Source organism: Schistocerca piceifrons, chromosome 2 (genome assembly GCF_021461385.2).
Source record: "Schistocerca piceifrons isolate TAMUIC-IGC-003096 chromosome 2, iqSchPice1.1, whole genome shotgun sequence".
Lineage (NCBI taxonomy): Eukaryota > Metazoa > Arthropoda > Insecta > Orthoptera > Acrididae > Schistocerca > Schistocerca piceifrons.
The window spans coordinates 834,087,485-834,111,884 of NC_060139.1; the positions used below are offsets into that span (position 1 = coordinate 834,087,485).

Consider the following 24,400-nt stretch of genomic DNA (forward strand, 5'->3'; position numbering starts at 1 on the left):
CTCCATTGATAACAACATGCTGTGTTCTGTTTGCTAACAACTCTTCAATCCAGCCACACAGCTGGTCTGATATTCCGTAGGCTCTTACTTTGTTTATCAGGCAACAGTGCGGAACTGTATCGAACGCCTTCCGGAAGTCAAGAAAAATAGCATCTACCTGGAAGCCTGTATCTAATATTTTCTGGGTCTCATGAACAAATAAAGCGAGTTGGGTCTCACACGATCGCTGTTTCCAGAATCCATGTTGATTCCTACAGAGTAGATTCTGGGTTTCCAGAAATGACGTGATAAGCGAGCAAAAAACATGTTCTAAAATTCTACAACTGATCGATGTCAGAGATATAGGTCTATAGTTTTGCGCATCTGCTCAATGACCCTTCTTGCAGACTGGGACTACCTGTGCTCTTTTCCAATCATTTGGAACCTTCTGTTCCTCTAGAGACTTGCGGTACATGGCTGTTAGAAGGGGGGCAATTTCTTTTGCGTGCTCTGTGTAGAATCGAATTTGTATCCCGTCAGGTCCAGTGGACTTTCCTGTGCTAAGTGATTTCATCTGCTTTTCCATTCCTCAGACACTTATTTCGATGTCAGCCATTTTTTCATTTGTGCGAGGATTTAGAGAAGGAACTGCAGTGCGGTCTTCTTTTGTGAAACAGGTTTGGAAAAAGGTGTTTAGTATTTCAGCTTTATGCTTGTCATCCTCTGTTTCAGTGCCATTATCATCCCAGAGTGTCTGGATATGCTGTTTCGATCCACTTACTGATTTAACGTAAGACCAGAACTTCCTAGGATTTTCTGTCAAGTCGGTACATAGAATTTTACTTTCGAATTCACTGAATGCTTCACGCATAGCCCTCCTTATGCTAACTTTGACATCGTTTAGCTTATGTTTGTCTGAGAGGTTTTGGTTGCGTTTAAACTTGCAGTGAAGCTCTCTTTGCTTTCACAGTAGTTTCCTAACTTTCTTGTTAAACCATGGTGGGTTTTTCCCGTCCCTCACAGTTTTACTCGGCACGTACCTGTCTAAAACGCATTTTACGATTGCCTTGAACTTTTTCCATAAACACTCAACATTGTCAGTGTTGGAACAGAAATTTTCGTTTTGATATGTTAGGTAGTCTGAAATCTGCCTTCTATTACTCTTGCTAAACAGATAAACCTTCCTCCCTTTTTTAATATTCCTATTTACTTCCATATTCAGGGATGCTGCAATGGCCTTATGATCACTGATTCCCTGTTCTGCACTTACAGAGTCGAAAAGTTTGGGTCTGTTTGTTATCAGTAGGTCCAAGAGGTTATCTGCACAAGTTGGTTCTTTGTTTAATTGCTGGAGGTAATTTTCGGATAGTGCACTCGGTATAATGTCACTCGATGTTCTGTCTCTACCAGCCGTCCTAAACATCTGAGTGTCCCAGTCTGTATCTGGTAAATTGAAATCTCCACCTAAGACTATAACAAGCTGAGAAAATTTATGTGAAATGTATTCCAGATTTTCTCTCAGTTGTTCTGCCACTTATGCTGCTGAGTCAGGAGGTCGGTAAAAGGCACCAATTATTAACCTAGCTTGGTTGTTGAGTGTAATCTCCACCCATAATAATTCACAGGAACTATCCACTTCTACTTCACTACAGCATAAACTACTACTAACAACAACAAACACGCCACCATTGGTTGCATGCAACCTACCCTTTCTAAACACCATCTGTGCCTTTGTAAAAATTTTGGCAGAATTTATCTCTGGCTTCAGCCAACTTCCCATACCTATAACGATTTCAGCTTCGGTGCTTTCTATCAGCACTTGAAGTTCCGGTACTTTACAAATGCAGCTTCGACAGTTTACAATTACAATACTGATTGCTGCTTGGTCCCTGCATGTCCTGACTTTGCCCCGCACCCTTTGAGGCTGTTGCCCTTTCTGTACTTGCCCGAGGCCATCTAATCTAAAAAACCACCCAGTCCATGCCACACAACCCCTGCTACCCGTGTAGCTGCCTGCTGTGTGTAGTGGACTCCTGACCTATCCAGCAGAACCTGAAACCCCACCACCCTATGGCGCAAGTTGAGGAATCTGCAGCCCACACTGTCACAGAACTGTCTCAGCCTCTGATTCAGACAGTCCACTCGGCTCTGTACCAAAGGTCCGCAGTCAGTCCTGTCGACGATGCTGCAGATGGTGAGCTCTGTTTTCATCCCACTAGCGAGGCTGGCAGTCTTCACCAAATCACATAGCCACCGGAAGCCAGAGAGATTTCCTCCGATCCATAGCGACTCACATCATTGGTGCCGACATGAGTGACCACCTGCAGATGGGTGCACCCTGTACTCTTCATGGCATCCGGAAAGACCCTTTCCACATCTGGAATGACTCCCCCCGGTATGCACACGGAGTGCACATTGGTTTTCTGCCCCTCTCTTGCTGCCACATCCCTAAGGGGCCCCATTATGTGCCTGATGTTGGAGTTCCAACTACCAGTAAGCCCACCCTCTGCGACCGCCCGGATCTTGCAGACTGAGGGGCAACCTCTGGAACAGGACAAGCAGCCATGTCCGGCCAAAGATCAGTATCAGCTGGAGACAGAGCCTGAAACTGGTTCGGTAGACAAACTGGAGAGGCCTTCCGTTCAGCCCTCCAGAATGTCTTTTGCCCCCTGCCACACCTCCAGATGACCTCCCACTCTACCACAGGTGAGAGGTCAGCCTCAATGTGGGCAGTATCCCGGGCAGCCACAGCCGTAGTCCGATCGGGGGATGTGTGGGACGAGCTGGCCGTCCCTGACAAACCCCCATCCGGACCCCCACAGTGATGCCCATTGGCAACAGGCTCAACCTGTGTGACCGAAGCCAACACTGCCTGAAGCTGGGAGCGAAGGGATGCCAACTCAGCTCGCATCCAAACATAGCAGTTGCAGAAATTGCTTTGAAAATGATGTTGATGTAAAGACAGAGACTTTAGGCTTGTATAAATGCCATCAAGTGGCACTGATAGAAATATGGTGCATGTGATTTGATCAGTCTCCGCTGCAGTCAGTCTCGCTCACTTTGAAGAGGTGAAGAACATTAGGATATCTGATGCACCAACCACAACAAATCCAGCAGCTGTACATGGTGGTAATGTGGACTCTAGCTTAATGGCAGTACTAGTTTGTGGCCATGGCTTTTGCTATGAAAATAAAGATAAAATGCTTACTATCCTGTCTTGCCCAAGAAACATTTTATAACAATAAAATATATTACAAATGCATTTGTGGATGTTGTCAGTTACTATAAAACATTTTGTATATTCATACTGCTGCATTTCTTTTGCTTTAGTCTACAGTTTAGCTCTGGAAGAAAATGCTGTCATCAGACTTGAAGTATTGGTAGAAAATAGCATAATAGGAAATGAGTCTGAGAGTATGCAGAGTTGTTTGTTAATTAGATATTTTCAATTGGAGAATTTTTCCCTTGTTTAATTGGACATGTTTTAGTGGCTAATTATATCTTACATTCCAGGATCGACCAGAAAGGAAAGTACGCCTTTCAGGTTATGGTGTAGAATTACAAATAAAGTCAACAGAATACAAGGCTCAGGATGATACAAAAGTGAGAGGAGACTCTAGTGATAGTGGAGAACAAGAAGATGAAGAGGAAGAAATAGAAGGCTTCAACATAAGCAAGCTAAAGTACATAATTTGTATAAAAAGTCCTTTTAATACATAAAATTTGAGTTATTTTTGTTGGTTCACTACATTTTGTAAGTAACCTTGATGACAGTAGTTATCAATCTTCCATTTTTATATCTGATTTGTTCTTTCAGAAATAACTGTGGACATACAATTTGAATGCTAATTAACATATTTTTGTTTAGAGAAATAATGTTTGCTGTTTATATGCACATGCCAGTAGTTCTTCTATGCCTGCCCTTTGCAGCTTACTTTGAAGTATATGGCAGAGGATACTTGGCTCAATTCAGTGACCATGCTCTATACTGCTTCAAGCAGCAATAGGTGGCTGCTGTTGTAACTCTTCAATACAAGAGTCCTGTGAGCAGTGCATCTCTGTCAATTACTGCTGTTGAGAGAGCTGCCCGTCTTCTTCGTACACACCCGAAGGGGCCATTGTGTGGTACATATGTTTGGGACCCACACAAATGGTATGGCATGTTTGTTATGACCAGACACCTACTGCACTAGTGCATTTCAGAAGCAGACTAAACAAGAACACCAATCAGAAGGGTTGTTTCACATCATGTGAGGCTTCGAAGGTTAATGACTACATGAATGTTTAATTTACTGGTTAAATGTGCTATGGCTATATAGCACTAAGAGTTTGGTGTGAGTTTGGTGCATTTAATCTAATTATCATGAGAAAATTAGTTATTTAATATGGATGACTGGTTGATAAAATATAGCATGGAAAAAAGTACAGTCCACTGAATTAGGACACAAAAGAAAAAAAGTTAATGATGGGTTTTTGAGTTTAAAAAGTATCATAGTGTATATATATGTACTCACATTTTAGTATATATACATACTTGGTGTAATCTGAAATATCAGTGCAAAGAAGTGTGAATATTAAAACCAGTTGAGTCCCTCTCAATCTTGGATGTGTGTGACCAAAAACTGCTTTGCTAACCTACCCAAATTGTACATTCGAGCTTAAGTTTTCCATGAGTTCCCAAAATTGCTAAAGAGAAGTGATGGAATAATTCATTTTAAATGGCAAGGGCAGTTTCCTTCCCCAGTCCAAGCTTATGCTCCATTCTAAAAACCTCATATTTGATGGCATATTAAGTCCTAATGCCCTTCTCTTCTGTTTCTCTCTCTCTCTCTCTCTCTCTCTCTCTCTCCCCCCCTCCCTCCCTCCCTCCCTCCCCCCCCCCCTCCCCCCCTCGTCCCTCCCTCCCCCTTATTTTTTTTCCAGCCTTTCACCCTTTCCTCCTTGAGAAAGAAAGTAACAGTTCCAATCATTAAGACTATTTTTGGAAACATTCCACATGGGAAAAATATATCTAAAAACAAAGATGCTGTAACTTACCAAACGAAAGCGTTGGTATGTTGATAGAGACAATAACAAACACAAACACAAACACAAACACACACACACACACACACACACACACACACACACACACACACACACACACATTTCAAGCTTTCACAACCCAAGGTTGCTTCATCAGGAAAGAGGGAAGGAGAGGGAAAGACTAAAGGATATGGGTTTTAAGGGAGAGGGCAAGGAGTCATTCCAATCCCGGGAGTGGAAAGACCTAAGGACAGGTATACACTAGCGCGCACACACACATATCCATCCGCACATGTACAGACACAGGCAGACATATGTATGTGTGTGTGTGTGTGTGTGTGTGTGTGTGTGTGTGTGTGGGCGTGTGGGCGCGCGCGCACACACACCTGTCCTTTTTTCCCCCTAAGGTAAGTCTTTCCGCTCCCGGGATTGGAATGACTCCTTACCCTCTCCCTTAAAACCCATATCCTTTCATCTTTCCCTCTCCTTCCCTCTTTCCTGATGAAACAATCTTGGGTTGCAAAAGCTTGAAATTTGTGTGTGTGTTTGTTATTGTCTCCATCAACATACCAATGCTTTTGTTTGGTAAGTTACAGCGTATTTGTTTTTATATATATAGCATGCGTATTTAGAATTTCACGTGCTGGAGGAAAGTATTTGCCAGCTATTCTGTCTTGTAATTTTATTGTTTTCTCTAATGTTTTTTACTGTTGATAAAAGTACATTATCTGGCAGATTAATTGCCTAGACAAAACATTAAAGCTGGTTCATATATCTATAGATTCTGCGGTGAGTGATCAATAAATATTTTTATTTTAAGAATTATGAACTTCAGTATAAGTGGAGGCCTGAATACAGATATTTTCGAGTATCTGCACAGTAGTGCTCTTACAGTCCTGCTTGCATTGACATGGCAGTGTGGCACTTTGTCAGCCATCATTGCAGTTCATTGAAGTATGCAAACAAGTCAAAGGGGATTGTACTCATTATTATTTTTATTTAATAAATCATTTGATCACTTATGCTCTCTGCTTTCTGACATGTAGGAATCTTTACCCAGACATGAAGGAGAATCTTGAAAAATTCAGGCAACACCTTGTAGAATCGAGCAGTGAGTTAGCACCACTGAAAGTATGGCAAGTACAGGAGCTTAGTCTACAGGCTGCTGAGAGAATAATGGCTGCACCCCGTGAAGAAGCTCTCAAAGTTCTTACACATACTGCTCAGAATTTCCCTTTACAGGTAAGGGTTTGTGGAACTGTCTCATGAAAGTTAGTGAAATTACTATAGATGTGTTTTATGTGCATATGTGGTATCATGTACTTGCTGGATAACAATTCTATTTGTTTTTGTTTTGAATCATTATAATAGTGCAAAATATAGGATTTGGTTGTGCTGAAATTTCTCAGCTAGCTTTTGACACATTAATTTGTTTGCAGTAGAATTTTCATATTGACTTATAAGGGAAAGTATCACTCTCTAATTAAAAGAAAATGTTAGGCACAGTAGCTATTATTAACATATTGATGACAAATATACTACACTTTCAGGCACGCTCTCTAGTAAGGACTATTGTAAGAGATGAATTGAAACAAGAAATCAAAGAAAATCAGGATATTTTTGCCTCTTCTTTAAACCTCCAGCCATCAGACACAGCCCTGTTCTTAAATGGAATGTTCTTTGATCTTGACATTGTTGATGTTATATCACTCTTGGAGGTGGTTAGGCAAGAACTGAGAGTTATGGAAGGTTTGCACAAAATAGGTAAGAAAAGTCTCATGTATCTATATTTTTTAAACCATAAATTTCTTAAATGTGTCTGATCATTCATTGCCACACTAATTCATTTTTGTTTCATTCAGAGTAAAAGTTAGTATTTCTGAATGTCCGTGTGTGGTTCCTAATCAACTGTAAATTATAAATATTTTAGTGTAAATTTATTTATAAGATAGATTATTTTAGAAGTAATGTGAAATTCATCATTTGGTCAGGGCACCCTCAGAGGGGAAAGAGGAGGCTATGTGATAGGCACGTGATGGCTCCTCTTAGGAAAATTGTGTTGCAGGAGGGAAATGAATTGGACGTGCACCCAATGTGTACATGGGTGAAATTGTCTGTCAGGTCATTCCAGGAGTAGTTGGGGACATAGGTTGCAGTCACCTGCATATTATCAATCATGTCCTTACCAATTGTGTCTGTTGTCTGTGTTCTGAGACAATTGTCAGTTCTTTCTGGTAATAAATGACATGACAAAGACAGCTAGTGTTTCTTGTGAGAACTCGCTCAGTACAGTCATTGAATTGCTGCACCATTCTAAGGGACGATAGAGTTCCTTGGATTGGATTGGACTGAAGGGTCTAAACTAGAGGCTTCACAGGTTCTGTGATGTGATTGGCTGTAGATCCCTCACTTGCAGCACACAATGGGGACTTCTATAGGTCAGATGTGCACTACATTCTGAAAATAGCTTCTAAAGTGGCAGATTATGTTAGGAATGTACTTTTTTTAAGATTACACAAAATTTATGAGACTCCAGTATATACCTCAAGGATTGCACAGAAATTCTGAGATTGAGAATCTCAGAATATTACTTAACTGCCAGAATTTTTGCAGTGAAATCCCATAGCACACATCTCTCATGGAAAGCAGTCCCATTCCTCTGCCCGCTCCCCCTCCCCCCCTCCCAGTGTCATACTAGGAGGTGAGAGTGAGTTGAAGCCTGAAGCAGAGGGTAGGGAAATTTTCAGCATGTTGAATGTATTAAAGGCAGTCAAATGAAAAAAAAGACTGATGGGAAAAAATTAAGCAAATTGTTTATTTTTTCAAAAGTAATCACCATAACTTTTATCCAACTGTTAGGTAGGATGGTCTTGTCTTTAACGCAAAGTGTTTGCAGTTGCCTATTGAACCACGATTGTACATGGGCGTGCACCTCTTTGTCTGAGGCAAATCAATGACCATAAAATGTCTTTCTTCAGTTCTCCAAAAAATATGGAAATCTGCATGGGGCAGAAGTTGCATAGGGAGAGATTGGGACAGTGTGGAGGATATGTAAGGGCTTCCCAGTGAAACTTCTGCAACATAGCCCAAACACCCACGAATGTTAATAGTGGCATCGATCTTTTGCAGGGTAATGCCCATACATATGTTGCTGAGGTTGTATAGACTATGCTGCAGAAGTTTCGCATGGAAGCCCTAGCAGACCCTCCGTACAGTCCCAAGTTATCCCCAAGCAATTTCCATGTATTTGGAGCCCAGAAGAAAGACTTTCATGGCTGTCGATTTGCTTCAGATGAAGAGACTCACACCTGGGCACAATCATGTTTCCATAGGCAGCTGCAAACATTTTTCCATGAAGGTTCTGATGTCTTGTCTCACAGTGGGATAATTGTATTAAAAGTTATGGCAATTACCATTGAAATAATAAACAGTTTAGTTACTTTTTCCATCTGTCTTGTTTTCATTTAACTGCCTGCTATATAATAAGGATAGATTAATCTCTAGGAGGAATTTTTATAGCCACGAGCAGAAGCATTAGGTCCAAAATTAATCTGACTGTGAACTAATATGGACAAGAGTATAATCATAGAGACTGTAAACTGCGATCTGGGTAGGAATGTTACAAGTGATAAAAAGATGAATACCCACCCTGGTTCAATGATACCATTCTGAGAATGTTACAAAAATAGAGATGACTGCACTCTCACCCCCAAGAGACTACTGGGAAAGTGATAAAGAAAAGTCAATAGCAGTTTGTGCATCTGTGATAAGGGCCATGCTTGAAGCCTATAATAATTTTCAGTCATCTTATGGCAAAAGATCTGTCAGAAATTCCTAGGAACTTACGGCATATGAAAAAACAGTAAGGTCATTCCATTCAATCTGTTTTGGATCTGTGATGTTGAAACTGAAGATCTCAAGAATTATATGTGCATGATGTTACTGCTGCGCCAATGTTTGACTGCTATGCAGCATCACAAATGAGAGATGTTGGTATTAGCACCTCCATTATTGAAAAATAATAAGGTTACTTAAAGCACAGAAGACATCAGGTTTTGACATAGTTCCAGTTGGATTCCACTTTGAATATTCTGTGGAATTAGTTCCAAATGTAACTGAACCCTGTTTACAAAATGGGTGGAAAACCAGCTGCACATAAATACAGAACAATAATGTTTAAGCCCATCTGTTGGAGGGTTCTAGAGCATGCCTGGAGTTTAAATATTGTGACCTCCCTGCAGGAAAACATGCTTCCCCCATAGAATAAACATTGTCAGGAAAAGCCACTAGCATGAAATGAAAGCTTGTTTTATTTATTTTTTATGTACTGTGAACAATAGGGGCAGGTGAATGGGTAGATTCAGCTGACCTAGGTTTCTGAAAGGCTTTAGACACAGTACTAAATCATCAGCGACTGACTAAGATATTTTCTGAATATTGTACCATGTCACAATGTAAAAAGCTATACTAGAGAAACCAATGTTTCGGACACGGTTGCAGTGGCCTCCTCCTGGGTCTATTGATGTGCTTTAGCGTTGTTGAATCACTTACGGTTTGTCATTACTGCTCACTGAGCATGCCATTACATCACAGTTTTAAAAGATTGTTGTTTTATTGGTCTCTTGAGGTGGAAGGATTTGTAACAGAAATGTGTACTTTCTACTGGATGGTGAATGTTGTGCAGAAATGAAAGAAATGTTGAATGTGTCTTCAAGGAAGCATAATAGGATACCTAAAGGTCTCAATATACACAAACATATTACCAAGTAGGATCAACAGCACTGTAAAATAGTTCACTGATGGTTAAGTTGTCTAAAGGAAAGTAATGGATGACATTAAGAAAGTTCAGAAAGACTTGAACAAAATCTCCAGACCAAAAGAGGGAGTGTTATTCTATGGGGAATGTTTTTGTGGCATTCCCTGGGTGATCTCGCCATTCTGGAAGGCAAATTGTATCAACACAAGTATTTATCTATTCTTGGGGGCCGTGTGCACCTCTACATGCAGGTCGTTTCACCTTGGCTAGGCGACATATACCAGCACGACATTTCAACATGTCACACAGCTCGCAGAATATGTGTGTGATTCAAAGAGCATCAAGATCTTTTTACCATAGTCTCCTGCCACCAAACTCCTCAGATTTAAAACCAGTCAAGTACCTGTGTATATGCCACAGATCCTCAACCAAGAAATTTAGCACAGCTGGGTATGACACTGAAGTCAGCATGGCTCTACATCCCTGTCTGTACCTTCCAGAACCCTACTGCCTCTCTTCCTATAGGCCTTGCAGCAGTCTGCATTGCAACAAGGTTGTTATTCAGACTTTTGGCAGGTGGTAGGTATTTGTTGACGATTGTCAGATGTCATGTATATATAAACAAAGAAGATGTGACTTACCAAACGAAGGCGCTGGCAGGTTGATAGACATACAAACATACACACAAAATTCAAGCTTTCGCAACCAACGGTTGCTTCATCAGGAAAGAGGGAAGGAGAGGGAAAGACGAAAGGATGTGGGTTTTAAGGGAGAGGGTAAGGAGCCTTTACAAATGTCTGCTTGTGTCTGTATATGTGCGGATGGATATGGGTGTGTGTGCGCGAGTGTATACCTGTCCTTTTTTCCCCCTAAGGTAAGTCTTTCCGCTCCCGGGATTGGAATGACTCCTTACCCTCTCCCTTAAAACCCACGTCCTTTCGTCTTTTCCTCTTCTTTCCTCTTTCCTGATGAAGCAACCATTGGTTGCGAAAGCAGAATTTTGTGTGTATGTTTGTGTTTGTTTGTGTGTCTATCAACCTGCCAGCGCTTTCGTTTGGTAAGTCACATCTTCTTTGTTTTTATATATATATATATATGCTGAATCTGTTATTCAAAAAGTCCTATGAACCAGAGTTTTTTTGAACTTTTGGGATGTTATGTGGATGCTTCATTTGAATTTGACATTATTTTTGAGCATTACTGTGTTGTTTTCATAAGTACCTATTAAAATGATTGGTTGTTTTTATCAGGTGTACCTGCCACGCAGATGGGTTCTTTGTTAGGCCTTGACTTCTCTCGTACCTCTTCAAGTCCAGAATTTGCCATTGATATTAGAGACTCAGCAGTTACCTGGGTAAATGATATTGAGCAAGACAAACAGTATCGTAGATGGTCTGACACATTGATGGAATTACTCCGTCCCACATTCCCAGGCATGCTGAGGAGTGTGCGTCGCAACTTATACCATTTGGTATGTTCTGTATTGAGTTTTAGTTATGTAAAATAATAATTTGTAGTCTTTATACTGCTCACTTCAAATGAAAAGTAAGTCATATTGATGAATGAAGGGAAGGAAAAAATGTTGTTTGTATAGAAGATCAAGGAAGTTAAGGAAGGAAACCAACAACATGTACTTTGTAAGTAGGGCAGAAACCTGTAAATGTATTGTGCAACTGAGAATTGAATTGTTGCTGTTCTGTGTTATAAAGAACTTGTCACTGAATATCCCCTTCTTATTTTATAACCATTTGTGAATTTTGCTTTTGAATCGTTGCCAAATGACAAATTAGCAACATTAAATAACAATGTAGCTGTTTGTAATTAATAAGCAATATTGAAATTGTCAGAAATGTGGCTTAGTGTTTGACTTCAAGGGCATTTATCAAATTGAAATTCAGATGCCTTTTGTTTTCTAGTGACTCTCATTTCTGTACTTAATTTTCTACCATTGCTGTTACCTGTAGATGTAATTTACTTACTATAATAAGACATTCTGTGTTCTTTTACAGTAATTTCTTATAATTACAATATTATACTGATAACTGTGTAATGTCTTCAGGTTATCATAACAGATCCAGCCAAGCGTGAAGCACAGCCTCTGCTAAAATTGGCGGAATCATTTTACTTGCACCCAGCTCCACTGCGAATTGGTTTGGTGTTTGCTGTTAATCCAGATTCAAAAGTAACAGGTCTTGAAGATGCTGGAGTTGCTCTCCTCAATGCCTTCAATTACATGATGGAAACAAAGGATGCCTACCATGGTCTTGCCTTTATCACTGATGTAAGTTTTAATTTTGTATGTGTGCTCTCACTTGAGTCAGTGTACATGTTAAATTAAGTCGTGGGCCACGATGTCAGCTATTTGTGATTTGTTAAAGTTGATCAAACCTGTTTTCCCCATTGCAGGGTAAGTATAAAGCTTGTGCACTACTGGGAGAGCTGAGCCAGGAATAGATAAAATAGACTTGCACACTTAATGAGTGATATTTCCAACTCTTCATTGTGTTTGCTTTTGGCTGATTTTTTTGGCCCTCACCAAAAAAAGGTGATTTTTCAAATGTTTCTTAACTATAAATTGTGGAACAGTTTACCACAAAGACACACAGCTACAATTTATGTGCTATAGTGACATATGGCATTCAGTTTTTCACCAGTGGATGGGCTTGAAATGACGACAATCCACATGATAGCTGTAAAATGTATGTAAATGAATTTAGAGAGAGATGGAACAGTTTTCAATGGAAGCCATGTGTTCTGTATCAAGTGTTATTCTCAAGTCAATTGGATTTCATATAACATACAGGTGCAGAATATTTTAATTCTGGACGATGACACAAATTTTCTGCTAGCGGCATGTCACAATCATTTCCAATTTTCCTTGTCGCAGAACTTATAGTTTGGTGTGTGCTTCAATAGATGCTGTATGATGTTTGATGAAGGGTTCATAGTGTATCAGAATAATTTCTTCACCTAACTGTTCCGTTGGTGGACGTTATGCCAAAAGAGGCATCAAAAAGTTATCGTGTAGGAAACTGAATTTCTCTAACTTTTGCTGTCACAATCACTGTGAGAGATCAGTGTCTGGGTAAGTAACCTGTTTCTTGAGCCATCAAATGTGAGCTTTGCTATCTACTACTCCCTGAATCTAATGATCAACAGAGAAAGCTGAGTTGCATGCAAAAAGTGCTTGAAGAAACCACATTGATTTCTACACAAGTTATTTTGTCTCTGGAAAAGTCGTCATATGTGAACACACAATATGTTCAATAATTTCCCTACTCATTGATGTTGGTGTGATATAGGTCTATAGTTCTGCACATCTTTCCCATGATCCTTCTTATAGGTTAGAATGGCCTGTGCCGTTTTCCAGTCAGGTGACATGCTTCTTTGTTTTAGCATTTACACTGTTGCAAGTGGAGCCAGTTCTTCTGCTTGTTCATAATAGAATCTGACAAGAACTCCATTAGGTCCAATTACTTTTCCTCTGTTGAGCTGAGCTGATTTTCAGTTCTGCACTTGCTTTTTTTCTGCATGTATTTTCACATCTGTGTAATGGTTGAAGGTAATAATTGCATTGTGATATTCAGTGAAGCAGTTCTGGGAGACACTTTCATATTTTAGTATTCATTTAATATTTTCATGTATTTTGGTCAAACTTTTGAACAGAGTGAAAACAAGCCTCCCTGAAAATTACACAATTTCGTTTTGTCCAAATTTTCATAGACAAATGAAGAGTGACAGATGGACAAATGAGGTATCAAATTGACAAGCAAGAGGTCTAGTTTGGCAGAAAGATTTAAATGCTTCGAAGTAATCAGGGTAAATCAGAAAAACTTAGTGATTTGAGGGAAAACTGAAATATTTCATGAACAGCTGTTTCTAGCTATGTAAATGAAGTGTAAAAAAGTTTCTCTCTTCAAGGCCTAGACATTTTGTACATAAGAAGTTAAGTGGATGTGATATTTAACTGTCAATACAGAAAACTTTGAAATTAAAATAGAATTTGGGAAAAGGTCAAATGTTTTTTTGAAATAATTTGTCTAAAACTAAGAAAGAAAATGGATTAAAGAAACATTTGATTTGCATTCGGATGACACTAGAAATTGTGTATATCAGATGAGGTGCCAGTTGAGAATTTAAAGTTCAATTTTTAACTTAGTCTGAGAATTTTGAAAAAGTGCTACAGGACATTTGTCTGATGGATTATGTAGACTACACAGTCTCAGTAACTGTACAATATTTCAAGCATTATTCAGAGGTGTGTCAAGTGTTTCTCTAATCTGTTTTATTGATTACTTTCCAGCAAATCATTTCACAAAACTTTTTGCTGTTTTTTTTGTTTTTGTTCTTCAGAAACAGCCTATGAACAGATGACTTTGTTCTATTAACTGATGTTACATCAAACCAAAACTTTGTATGGTGTTCTGGCAACTCTGCAGATAAGATTTTGCTTCTTAATTCATTGAATACTTTTTGCACAACTTGTTTGGTCTTCATTCAGCTTCTGTTTGAATTGATCACCTAGCTATCTCTGCTTTCATAGTAACTTCATAATTCTTACTTAATCATGCGGGATCGTTCCTGTCCCTCATTGTCTTCAAATGAGTTTCTTTGACCATCTACTGTGCACGCCACATATTCTGCTGCCTGTGTAGCTGCTTTCATAGTGCAATACACACTTGGGTGTATTAAGTGGAACCCTATATTTTTCTATCTAATAAAGCAGGTTAAGATATATGTGCGCCAAAGCCTTGGATCTGGGAAAGACTTAAACTGAATGTTCCATTGATTCAAAGTACCACAGTAGGCCTTGAGAATGAAAGTGTAGACTGATGAGCTAAAACAATATGACCACCTCCTTAATAATATGTTGGTTCACCTCTTGAATGCAGTACAGCACAGAGTCCGTAGTAGGTTTTTGGAGGTATGGGCATGAGATGTCTATGCTCAAATCACACAATTCTCTTAAATTATTTATTGATGATCCTCAGTCATCAAAGGTCTGTTGCCTTACTGTAATCTGGTTTTATTACAAGTTCTTAAACAGTGGATGCAACAGAGCATCTGTTTAATTGGTTGGTTTGCACATTTATCATCACTTTGAGAATGCAATGATCAGCTTGTCGATAAGATTTCATATAGAATATTAATCATGGGTAGACACGTCCGATAAACTAGTACATATGTTACTAGTGGAAGTATTTATGCACTGCACTTTCACAAGCGAATCCTGCCTGATTAATATCACAAAGTTGGTTTTGATTATGTAGCCACTGAACATGTTGGAATTTTTGGTAACTGATGGCAGTACACAGATGTTCATGTTATTTGTTGCTACCCACAGAATTTTACATTTAGAACTTTACTTATTGGCGAAGTTTTACACTGAGATGTGAACCAGATGTTAGTTAACTACAGATTCAAAAATAGTTCTCAAAAGGTATTTACGTGTAGATGTTAAAGAGTTGGCGACTCATCGGGAATTGTGGATTTCCTGTGTACTGGTGGTATATATCAGCACACATAAAGATAATTAGGAAAATTGGCAATCACATTACTTTGTAATGACAAAAGGGTCAAATTTAGTATTGGTATCATCCTAATGACTCAAATAATTATTTTGTTTATTTGATAGCTGTAAAATTAGTAAAGTTTGATGTAATAGTTGCTTCATACAGTGTATGCAGAATTGCATGTGAATTTCTCAAGTTTGTAATTTTCCTAATTTCCTTAACTTGGATAATCAGATATATTATCTGGGTCAGAAAAATTAGGCCAACAGACATATAACATCAAATCTGAGCAATGAACAAGATTTAAAGTTCTAATAACAGAAGTGTCTTTGGGTGGATCAGAACTTTAGGAATGGGTAATTTTTCAGTTAATGACTTTTCACGGAAAGTAAAATTATTATTGGGTGGAGTGAAGTTAGGGCTAGCAAATGGTCTGTGTGTTTGTGAATACACACTTATTAGCTCACAACATTTTTATGATTGCATGGCACGTAAAACTTGTAAATTCTGACGCCACTCAAAAGAAAATGTTTCTTGAAAAATTAACTGGACCATGTGAATCAGGATAACTTAAATAAACTACGGAATGAGACACTGTGTCATTCACAGCTAGCATCGACAGAATTTCCATCCCTATTATCTGTCACTACATCAGGTGCTTGATGACAGTGACTTCAAACATGGTATAGAATTTTGTTGGTTTGCCCTTCTGCAACTGAGAGATGACCCTACATTTTTCCAGTGTATGCTCTCTACTGATAAAGCAATGGTTAATAACCACACTAATGTAAAACTTCCTGGTAGATTAAAAGTGTGTGATGGACTGAGACTCGAACTCGGGACCTTTGCCTTTCGCGGGCAAGTGCTCTACCAACTGAGCTACCCAAGCACGACTCCCACCCTGTCCTCACAGCTTTACTTCTGCCAGTATCTCGTCTCCTACCTTCCAAACTTTACAGAAGCTCTCCTGTGAACCTTGCAGAACTAGCACTCCTGAAAGAAAGGATATTGCGGAGACATGACTTAGCCACAGCCTGGGGGATGTTTCCAGAATGAGATTTTCACTCTGCAGCAGAATGTGCACTGATATGAAACTTCCTGGCAGATTAAAACAGCTTAGCCATGTCTCTGCAATATCCTTTCTTTCAGGAGTGCTAGTTCTGCAAGGTTCACAGGAGAGCTTCTGTAAAGTTTGGAAGGTAGGAGATGAGGTACTGGCAGAAGTAAAGCTGTGAGGATGGGGCGTGAGTTGTGCTTGGGTAGCTCAGTTGGTAGAGCACTTGCCCGCAAAACGCAAAGGTCCCGAGTTTGAGTCTCGGTCCGGCACACAGTTTTAATCTGCCAGGAAGTTTCATATCAGTGCACACTCCGCTGCAGAGTGAAAATCTCACTCTGCACACTAATGTAAATTTGCTTAACATGCACTATTGGGCAGTCGAAAATACACACGTGCTTCATCAGGTGCGACATCAGTGGCCATGAAGCATAAACATATGGTAACCGTTACAGGAAATTACATTGTGGGATCTTACTTCCTCTCAGGCATTCTAAGTGGGCATCCATGTGCACACTTTCTGATGAACATTCTCCAGGTTCTTCTTGAAGAGGTAACACTAGATATTCGACAGTGTATGTGGCTGCAAAACGACATATGTTCACCTCACCCATCTGGTGTTGCAATGCAAATACTGAATGAGAACTTTTCTGGATGTTGTTTAGGATGAAATTCTGTTGTCAAATGGCCTGTGTGGTTCCCCAATTATCTTGATTTCTTTCTTTGGGGAGCACTCAAAGATCCAATCTGTGATGGAGCCCCAATTATGCCAGGTGATATGTGTTGTCATATTGCCAGTGTTTGTTATACCACATCATCCACTGTAACTAATTTGTTCATCATTCTTTCGAATGGCAATTGCAAATGTGCCTTTCAGTCCATTGTCAACAGTTTGAACACATGCTTAAATAAAGGATAAAGTTAGTTTATTGGAAGACAAAATTTATGTGATTTGGGTGGTTACCATATTATTGTTAGTAAATTGTTCATTTCATTTACATTTGTACGAAATCGCATTGCAGTGTCAAATAAGTCAACTGCGTATATTGCACATAGCTGGTAACACTATCATTACGCACTTACATTGAGCTTGAAACAATGTTTCATTAACAAGAATATTTATTTTGTTGTGTGCAGGTGGTCACAAAAGTATTTTTAATAAAATGTTTGGTTCAATGAATGTATCCCGTATGATGTAATTTAGAGCAATGTAGAGACAGTTGTCAGACATCATTTATTTTACCTCTAAGGCACCTTGTTATTTTTGAAGAACGAACAGTTGATTTCTCTGTTTCAGCTCGTGTAAATATGGGAGGATACACAAATGTGAAATACTTTTGCTAAGCCCTTTTTGATACGCTAGATTGTAGAATGTCATATTTCCATACACAACATTTGTAGGTGAACCTGTGTCTAGGTCATAAGTAGGTTCAAGAGGAAATAAAGCTTTATTCTCATAGCGCAGGCCCCCCTTACATTATACAACTGCGCAATCTGCTCAGGGACGCCTGCCTGGCAAAGTTTGCACCGCAAATGCCATTTCTGGCCATCGTGCTCTCATGTTCTCAAACATTTTTCGAATGTTTTTATGACAGCTTTTAACATCAACATCATCAAATGCTAAATCCTATAACTGACTTCTAAAGAGCTACTGAATGCAGTTATAAAAAGAATATGGTTCCATTTGAGACAAGTACTTACTTCAATACCTCAGTTGATACCAGTGGCAAAACCTTAATCAAACAAAACCATACATGCTTCTTGATGCTGTAACATTTGCCAAAAACCGTGTTTCAATTTGTGTAACAGTCCATGAAATAAAAGATGTTAAGTCTTACGTGACTCACCCCGTAGACAGTCATAACTAGTAGTGGTACAGAATACCCTCTGCTACACAGTGCACGGTGGCTTGCAGTATATGCAGATGTAAATTTAAAAGTAGATGTTGTGCCCAGAACTGGGGCTCATGAAGAGACGATGTGGTGCGACTCCTCTGATCACTGTTTTTGTAGGGCCTACCACTGCCAGCGCATGTCTCTTTTACCTTGTCAGGGGAAGCCACAACAGTGGTCATTGTGCTGAAGTGTGTGGTGATGCAGATGCCACACTGTTTGTGCGGATGTGTACCTTGCTTGAAACAAGCCCATTTACTGACTCAAGGTATGTAACACTGCTGTATGATTGCGCATGGCTGAGTGAACAATGTCTGTTTTTTGTGGCACTTGTCGCGTGGTGCCATTGGGATCCTAGAGGGTGCGGATTATGGCCCTCCTGACGACATTGATTCTGGTTTTGCTTGAAACTCTTGGGATTCTGATTGAGTGAGGAGAAATATTTGCAGAAAGATAATTATAGTCTTGCTTGGCAGTGATCCAGTCATTGGGAATAAACTTGTAAATAAATGGAGATTAGTGCATAATGGGTGTAAAACGAAGCGTAGGGCTATAGATAGAGAAAGGCTGAATGTAACACATTTGGCTGTCAAGAGAGCAATGCATTAAGCATTTGGTGGCTACCGTAGCAGAATGTAAAATGATATTTTGCAAAATCCAAAGAAATTCTGGCTTTATGTAAAGGCTGTTACTAGCACCAAAGTTAAATGTCCATTCCCTAGCGAATAAGACAGGAACTGAAACTGAGGGGTAGCAAAGCAAAAGCTGAAATGCTTGACTCTTTCAAATATCCCTTTACAAAAGAAAAGCATAGGAGAATTGCCTGAATTTAATCCTCGAACCACTGAAAAGGAGAATGAAATAGGTTTTAGTACCAGTGGTGCTGAGAAACAGCTGAAATTGTTAAAACTGAACAAAGATCCAGGGCCCATTGGAATCCCTGTCAGATTCTATACTGAATTTGCAGCCGAGTTAGCCCCTCTTACAACTATAATCTATCATAGATCCCTCAAACAAAAACTGTGCCTAGTTCTTCGGAAAAACCACAGGTCACACCTGTTTACAAAAAGGGTAGTAAAAGTGATCCACAAAACTACCGTTCAATATCCTTGACATCGATTTGTTGTAGAATCTTAAAACACATTCTGAGCTCAAATATAATGAGATACCTTGAACAGAATGACCTCCTCAGTGCCAACCAGCGTGGATTTCAGAATCCTTGATCTTGTGAAACCTATCTTGCACTTTTCTCACATGACATATTGAAAGCTTTATAACAAGTCAGTCAGGTAGATGGTGTACTTCTTGATTTCCGACAAGCGTTTGACTTAGTATCACAACTACACTTATTGTCAAAAGTACAATCATACGAGATATCAAGTGAAATTTGTGACTGGATTGTGAGGAACTTGTGGGAGGCAGATGCAGCATGTTATCTTGGCTGGAGAGTCATGATAAGATGTAGAAGTAATGTAGTGTGTGCCCCAGGAAGTGTTGAGACCCTTACTGTTGATGTTGTGTATTAATGACCTTGCAGACAATATTAATAGTAACCGCAGACTTTTTGCATATGATGCAGTTATTTATAATGAAGTACTGTGTAAAAGAAGATGCATAAATATTCAGTCAGATCTTTATAAGCTTTCAAAGTACTGCAGAGATTGACAACTTGCTTTAAATGTTAAGAAATGTTAAACTGTGCACTTCACAAAACGAAAAAAACCTAGTATCCTATGATCCTATCAATGAATCACTGTTGGAATTGGCAAACTCTTATGAATATCTGGGTGTAATGCTTTGTAGGGATATGAAATGGAGTGATTGCATAGCCTCCACCATGGGTAAAGCAGGTGGTAGATATCGGTTTATTAGTAGAATACTGGGGAAGTGAAGTCTGTTTACAAAGGATATTGCTTACAAATCACTTGTGCTACTGGTTCTAGAATATTGCTCAAGTGTGAGGGACTTACAACAAATAAGACTAATAGGGGATATTGAACATACACATAGACGTGCACTACAAATAGTCAAAGGTTTGTTAAATCCCTGGGAGTGTGTCAGAGATATACTGAAGGAACTGAACTCTCGAAGATGGACTTAAACTATCCCAAGAAAGTGTATTAACAAAGTATATTAACAAAGTTTCAAGAACCGGCTTTAAATCATGACGTGTGTATGACAATCCCATACATATCACTCACATAGGGATTGTGAGGATAAGATTAAAGTAATTACCCCACTCACAGAGGCATTCGAACAATCATTCTTCTGACACCCCATAGGTGAATAGAGTGAGAAGAAACTCTAATAAGTGGTACAATGGGACACACCCTCTACCACGCACCTTATGGTGGTTTGCAGAGTATAGATGTAGATGCAGATATTCTCACAAACAAACAACATTAAACAATGGAAAATCCAGGCTGGAGTGTAACAGTATTATGGAAAGGGAAGTGGCTCCACATAGTGGAGATGCTGAGTGCAGATAGGCACAACAAAAAGATTGTCACAATATAAGTTTTTGGCCAACAAGGCCTTTATCGAAAATAGACCTCCCCTCAAACACACACACCCACACACGTGCGCAAAATCAACTCACACTCTTACCTCATGAGTAATATTTGTGGGTTGTTTGTGTGCGTGTGTGCAGGTGCGTGTGTCGTCTATTTTTGACAAATGCATTGTTGGCCGAAAGCTTATGCTGTGACAATCTTTTTGTTGTGCCTGTCTGCGAGTCAGCAGCTGTGCTATATGGTGAGTAGCAAATTTCCTTTTCATAAACAAACAACATTGAAATATAATTTGTGAACTGGAAACCTACAACATAATCTTTCATTATTACAAATTGTAAATGTTACTCTTACCTACTTTATGTGAGTTTGTTAAAATGTTAATCATTTGCGCATCTAAGCAGGTAGTGCACTTCACACCAATTTAACACTTGTTACATTCTGTCTTCATAGTATTGCAATTTTAAGGGTCAGCAGCATATTTATTGCCATAAGCAATTCATAATTATACAAAATGAAAATTTATTCCTTATTAACAAAACAGATAATTTTTTTCTATGCTAATGTTTACACACTGTGTAAAATAGTGAATCAATACAGTTTATTAGTGTAATAGAGAACTAAAAGAAAAACATTTAAAACTTACACTGTCACTATCATGATTTTATACTTACAAAAATTCAGAAATACAAAATGGAAAATGCAGTCTTTTTTAAATTAATAAATGAGTTTAATTTTTAAATTTTCACTTTGTTTGCTTTGGACATTAATTTAATACATAAATTTTTCATGTTTTAGGTATATGCAGCAGTAAAAGAAGATCGAGATATAACAGTTGAGGATGTTGTGAAAGCGCTAAGTGCAAAGGTTTCCTCTACTGAAGTGGACGAAATACTGGGGGAAGATACTGCATATGACACAGGCCGGAAACTTGCAAAAGATTTTGTCACTAGGTCTGGTTTCAGAACTCTTCCACAGGTCTGTACAACTTGAGTGCATCAGCTGTAATCATTAACATAGAAGATAAAAAATGATGTCCTAGGTAACGGTGGCATTCACCCGTGAATAAAACAAGCATATACTACATAGCAGCAGACTGAAATAGAGGTTAAACTCCTAAGATCTTGTAATCATAATTTCTATGAATAAAGATTAAAAGAATGGAAGCAAGAATTATAGAAAGTAAAGAAATACTCTAGAAAGTCATTGTATGGGGATCGTAGTTTGGGATAAAGATTTTAATATATTTAGCTTACCAATCTGCATTTGTTGTGATTAGTAAATTTGCAGTATTATGAAGTGGCAATCAAATGCTAACAATTTCAATGAAATCTGGAATCGGAGTTAGATTTTAGGCTCTACACAAACGTTGCTTGCACTTGCACTAGAATACTGCAAAAGAGGACATGCACAGTAAATACTTTAGCACTGATACCAATGTCCTTTAGTGTAAAACATTGTACGAGGAGAAGACTAATAAAACTGATGCACAGATAGTGAGGTCGTGCAGCTTGAGAGCACAAAAAATTGGTTCTTAAAAAACATCTAGCTCCAATATGTGTTATCGCAACAATATCCTTGAAGTAAGCAGTGAACTTGAACAACAAAATGACACACTGAAGTACCTTCGTAATCTCCCAACATGATGATCTCAAGGTTTTCAGAATAACCATCACTACCAGTGAGTTATCTCAGGAAGATATGGTTGATGCAGTGCATCTGCTAGTGACTAAACAGACAACTTCTCTTCCATGTAGGAACTGGATTCGCATAACCTGTTACATGACACACATCACCCAGTCAGCCATGGACTCCGTTGCGATTTGTTGTGGAAAGATCTTGGACACATGGTCATCTCTTGCCTTTCCTACTTTTTAGACCAAGGCAATTTCTCAACTGCTGTCAGTGTGGGTTCAGGAGATATTGATTCACCTTGGATAATCTCGCCCTGCTGTAGGCAGTTATGCAACAGGACCTTGTGTGCAGACGTCACATAATAGTTATACTAATTAGGAAACATAATATCCTTTAAGAATCCACAGAAAGTCTTTGAGTTACTCTTTCCCCATGTTATTTGAGTTGGCAGTATCTTGTTTGATCGCTTTGAACAAGGGAATAGTGTCCCTTAAGAAAGTGTTTTGTGTGTGACTATATTTTCAGTTGTTATGAACAGTTTTATGTGAAATGCTTGGCAGTTTTCTTGAGTGTTCTTTATTTTTGGGTGGCTTTTCAGTTTTTAATTCCTCTCCTAGAATTGCAATCTGCAAATGACTGTTAGGAGGTTTGAGATGTTGACACATTAAACAGACTTTTAAGTTTTGGCTAAGAAATTCTTCACGCTCTTTGTGTTTGCCTGAATTGAGAATGAGGGACAAAGTTTGAAATTTTAAACTCATTTTTGAGGATAACTGATTTGCCTGATACACCTAAGGAATTTGAAAGGAACATCGTGTGAAGATAATTATTTTGAAAAGTGTTTGTTACAGGGCTTGGGGAGCATGTGGAACTTGACTACTCCAGTTTTATCGAATCTCAGTATGATCACACCTCAGTTCACCATCAGGCAAAAAATTGTTCTTGCAACCTTGTGCCACTTGAATAGTGCTCCATTGTTAATTATTGTTGTGGTTCTTTTGCAGCACCTGCCCCTCCCTCCTCCTCTTCCTCCTCCTGGACACTCCCTGCCCTCCTCCTATTCAAAAATTTTTCATTTCAGCTCAGAATTTATTTTCAGTATCATTCAAATCCAGATCTTTATTTTACCGACCACTTGGAATCTCAGCTTTTCATCATTGTTGCTTCACTAGCATTTTGTGTGTGTGTGTTTTGACATTTGCTCTCAGCAGCTCAGTTGTTCTATGACTAATTACATTTACTCCTTTCATTATTTGCATTCCATCCACAACTGTCCACTATCATGTTGAAAGTAGTAATTAAAAACATGCTAATTATGTAGTACATTCCAATGCAGTAATTGTGCTTAAACAAATATCATTTCTTATCTAGGTTCTCATGAATGGAATACCACTGCCTGAAAAAGTATTAAACTCGAATGACTTTGATGAAGCTGTTCTTAATGAAATAATGAGTCAGTCAGCAATTTTTCAGAAAGCAGTGTACAAGGGTGAGCTCACAGATGCTGACAATACTTTGGATTTTATCATGAACCAACCTCATGTTATGCCCAGGTGTGTACAAGTGATACTTTTATTTTTATTGTTCCTATCCTTTATAATGTAACCTGATTTGTTGTGCAGTGTTTCGTTGTGCAGCAGTGAAATGTTGAAATTATTACAAGGTGATGCCATTTTCAAATTATTTGGATATTCTCTCTCTCTCTCTCTCTCTCTCTCTCTCTCTCTCTCTCTCTCACCCCCCCCCCCCCCTCCTCAGTGCAAACATGTTTTTTAAATGAGGTAAGTTGGTATGTATTAAGTATCCTCAGATGCATTGTAGAATATCATTCTAGATATTGTATCTCCAAGGACACTATCTATACTGCTAGATTTCTCCCACCCCTCACCCACCCAAAAAAATCTATCTACTTTCATCGATATTATTTCAGTTCATTGTCTTGGGACTCATATTACACAGTAATTAAACTGATAAAGCAGCTTTGTTGAAACAAGAAACTATTCAAAAGTTGAGTGAAATTTTTTTTTTTTTTTGCC

The 24,400-nt window shown here is 38.8% G+C and overlaps 1 protein-coding gene across 1 annotated transcript in view; it reads left to right on the forward strand.

Moving 5' to 3' along the window:
- LOC124774920 (UDP-glucose:glycoprotein glucosyltransferase) overlaps positions 1-24,400 on the forward strand; it is a 128,283-nt gene that overhangs the window by 45,883 nt on the left and 58,000 nt on the right. Inside the window, exons 5-11 of the mRNA XM_047249596.1 lie at positions 3,493-3,662; positions 6,051-6,246; positions 6,555-6,768; positions 11,011-11,231; positions 11,820-12,041; positions 21,528-21,707; positions 23,736-23,917. Of these exons, the coding sequence (XP_047105552.1) occupies positions 3,493-3,662; positions 6,051-6,246; positions 6,555-6,768; positions 11,011-11,231; positions 11,820-12,041; positions 21,528-21,707; positions 23,736-23,917 (1,385 nt within the window). The remainder of the gene's footprint in view (positions 1-3,492; positions 3,663-6,050; positions 6,247-6,554; positions 6,769-11,010; positions 11,232-11,819; positions 12,042-21,527; positions 21,708-23,735; positions 23,918-24,400) is intronic.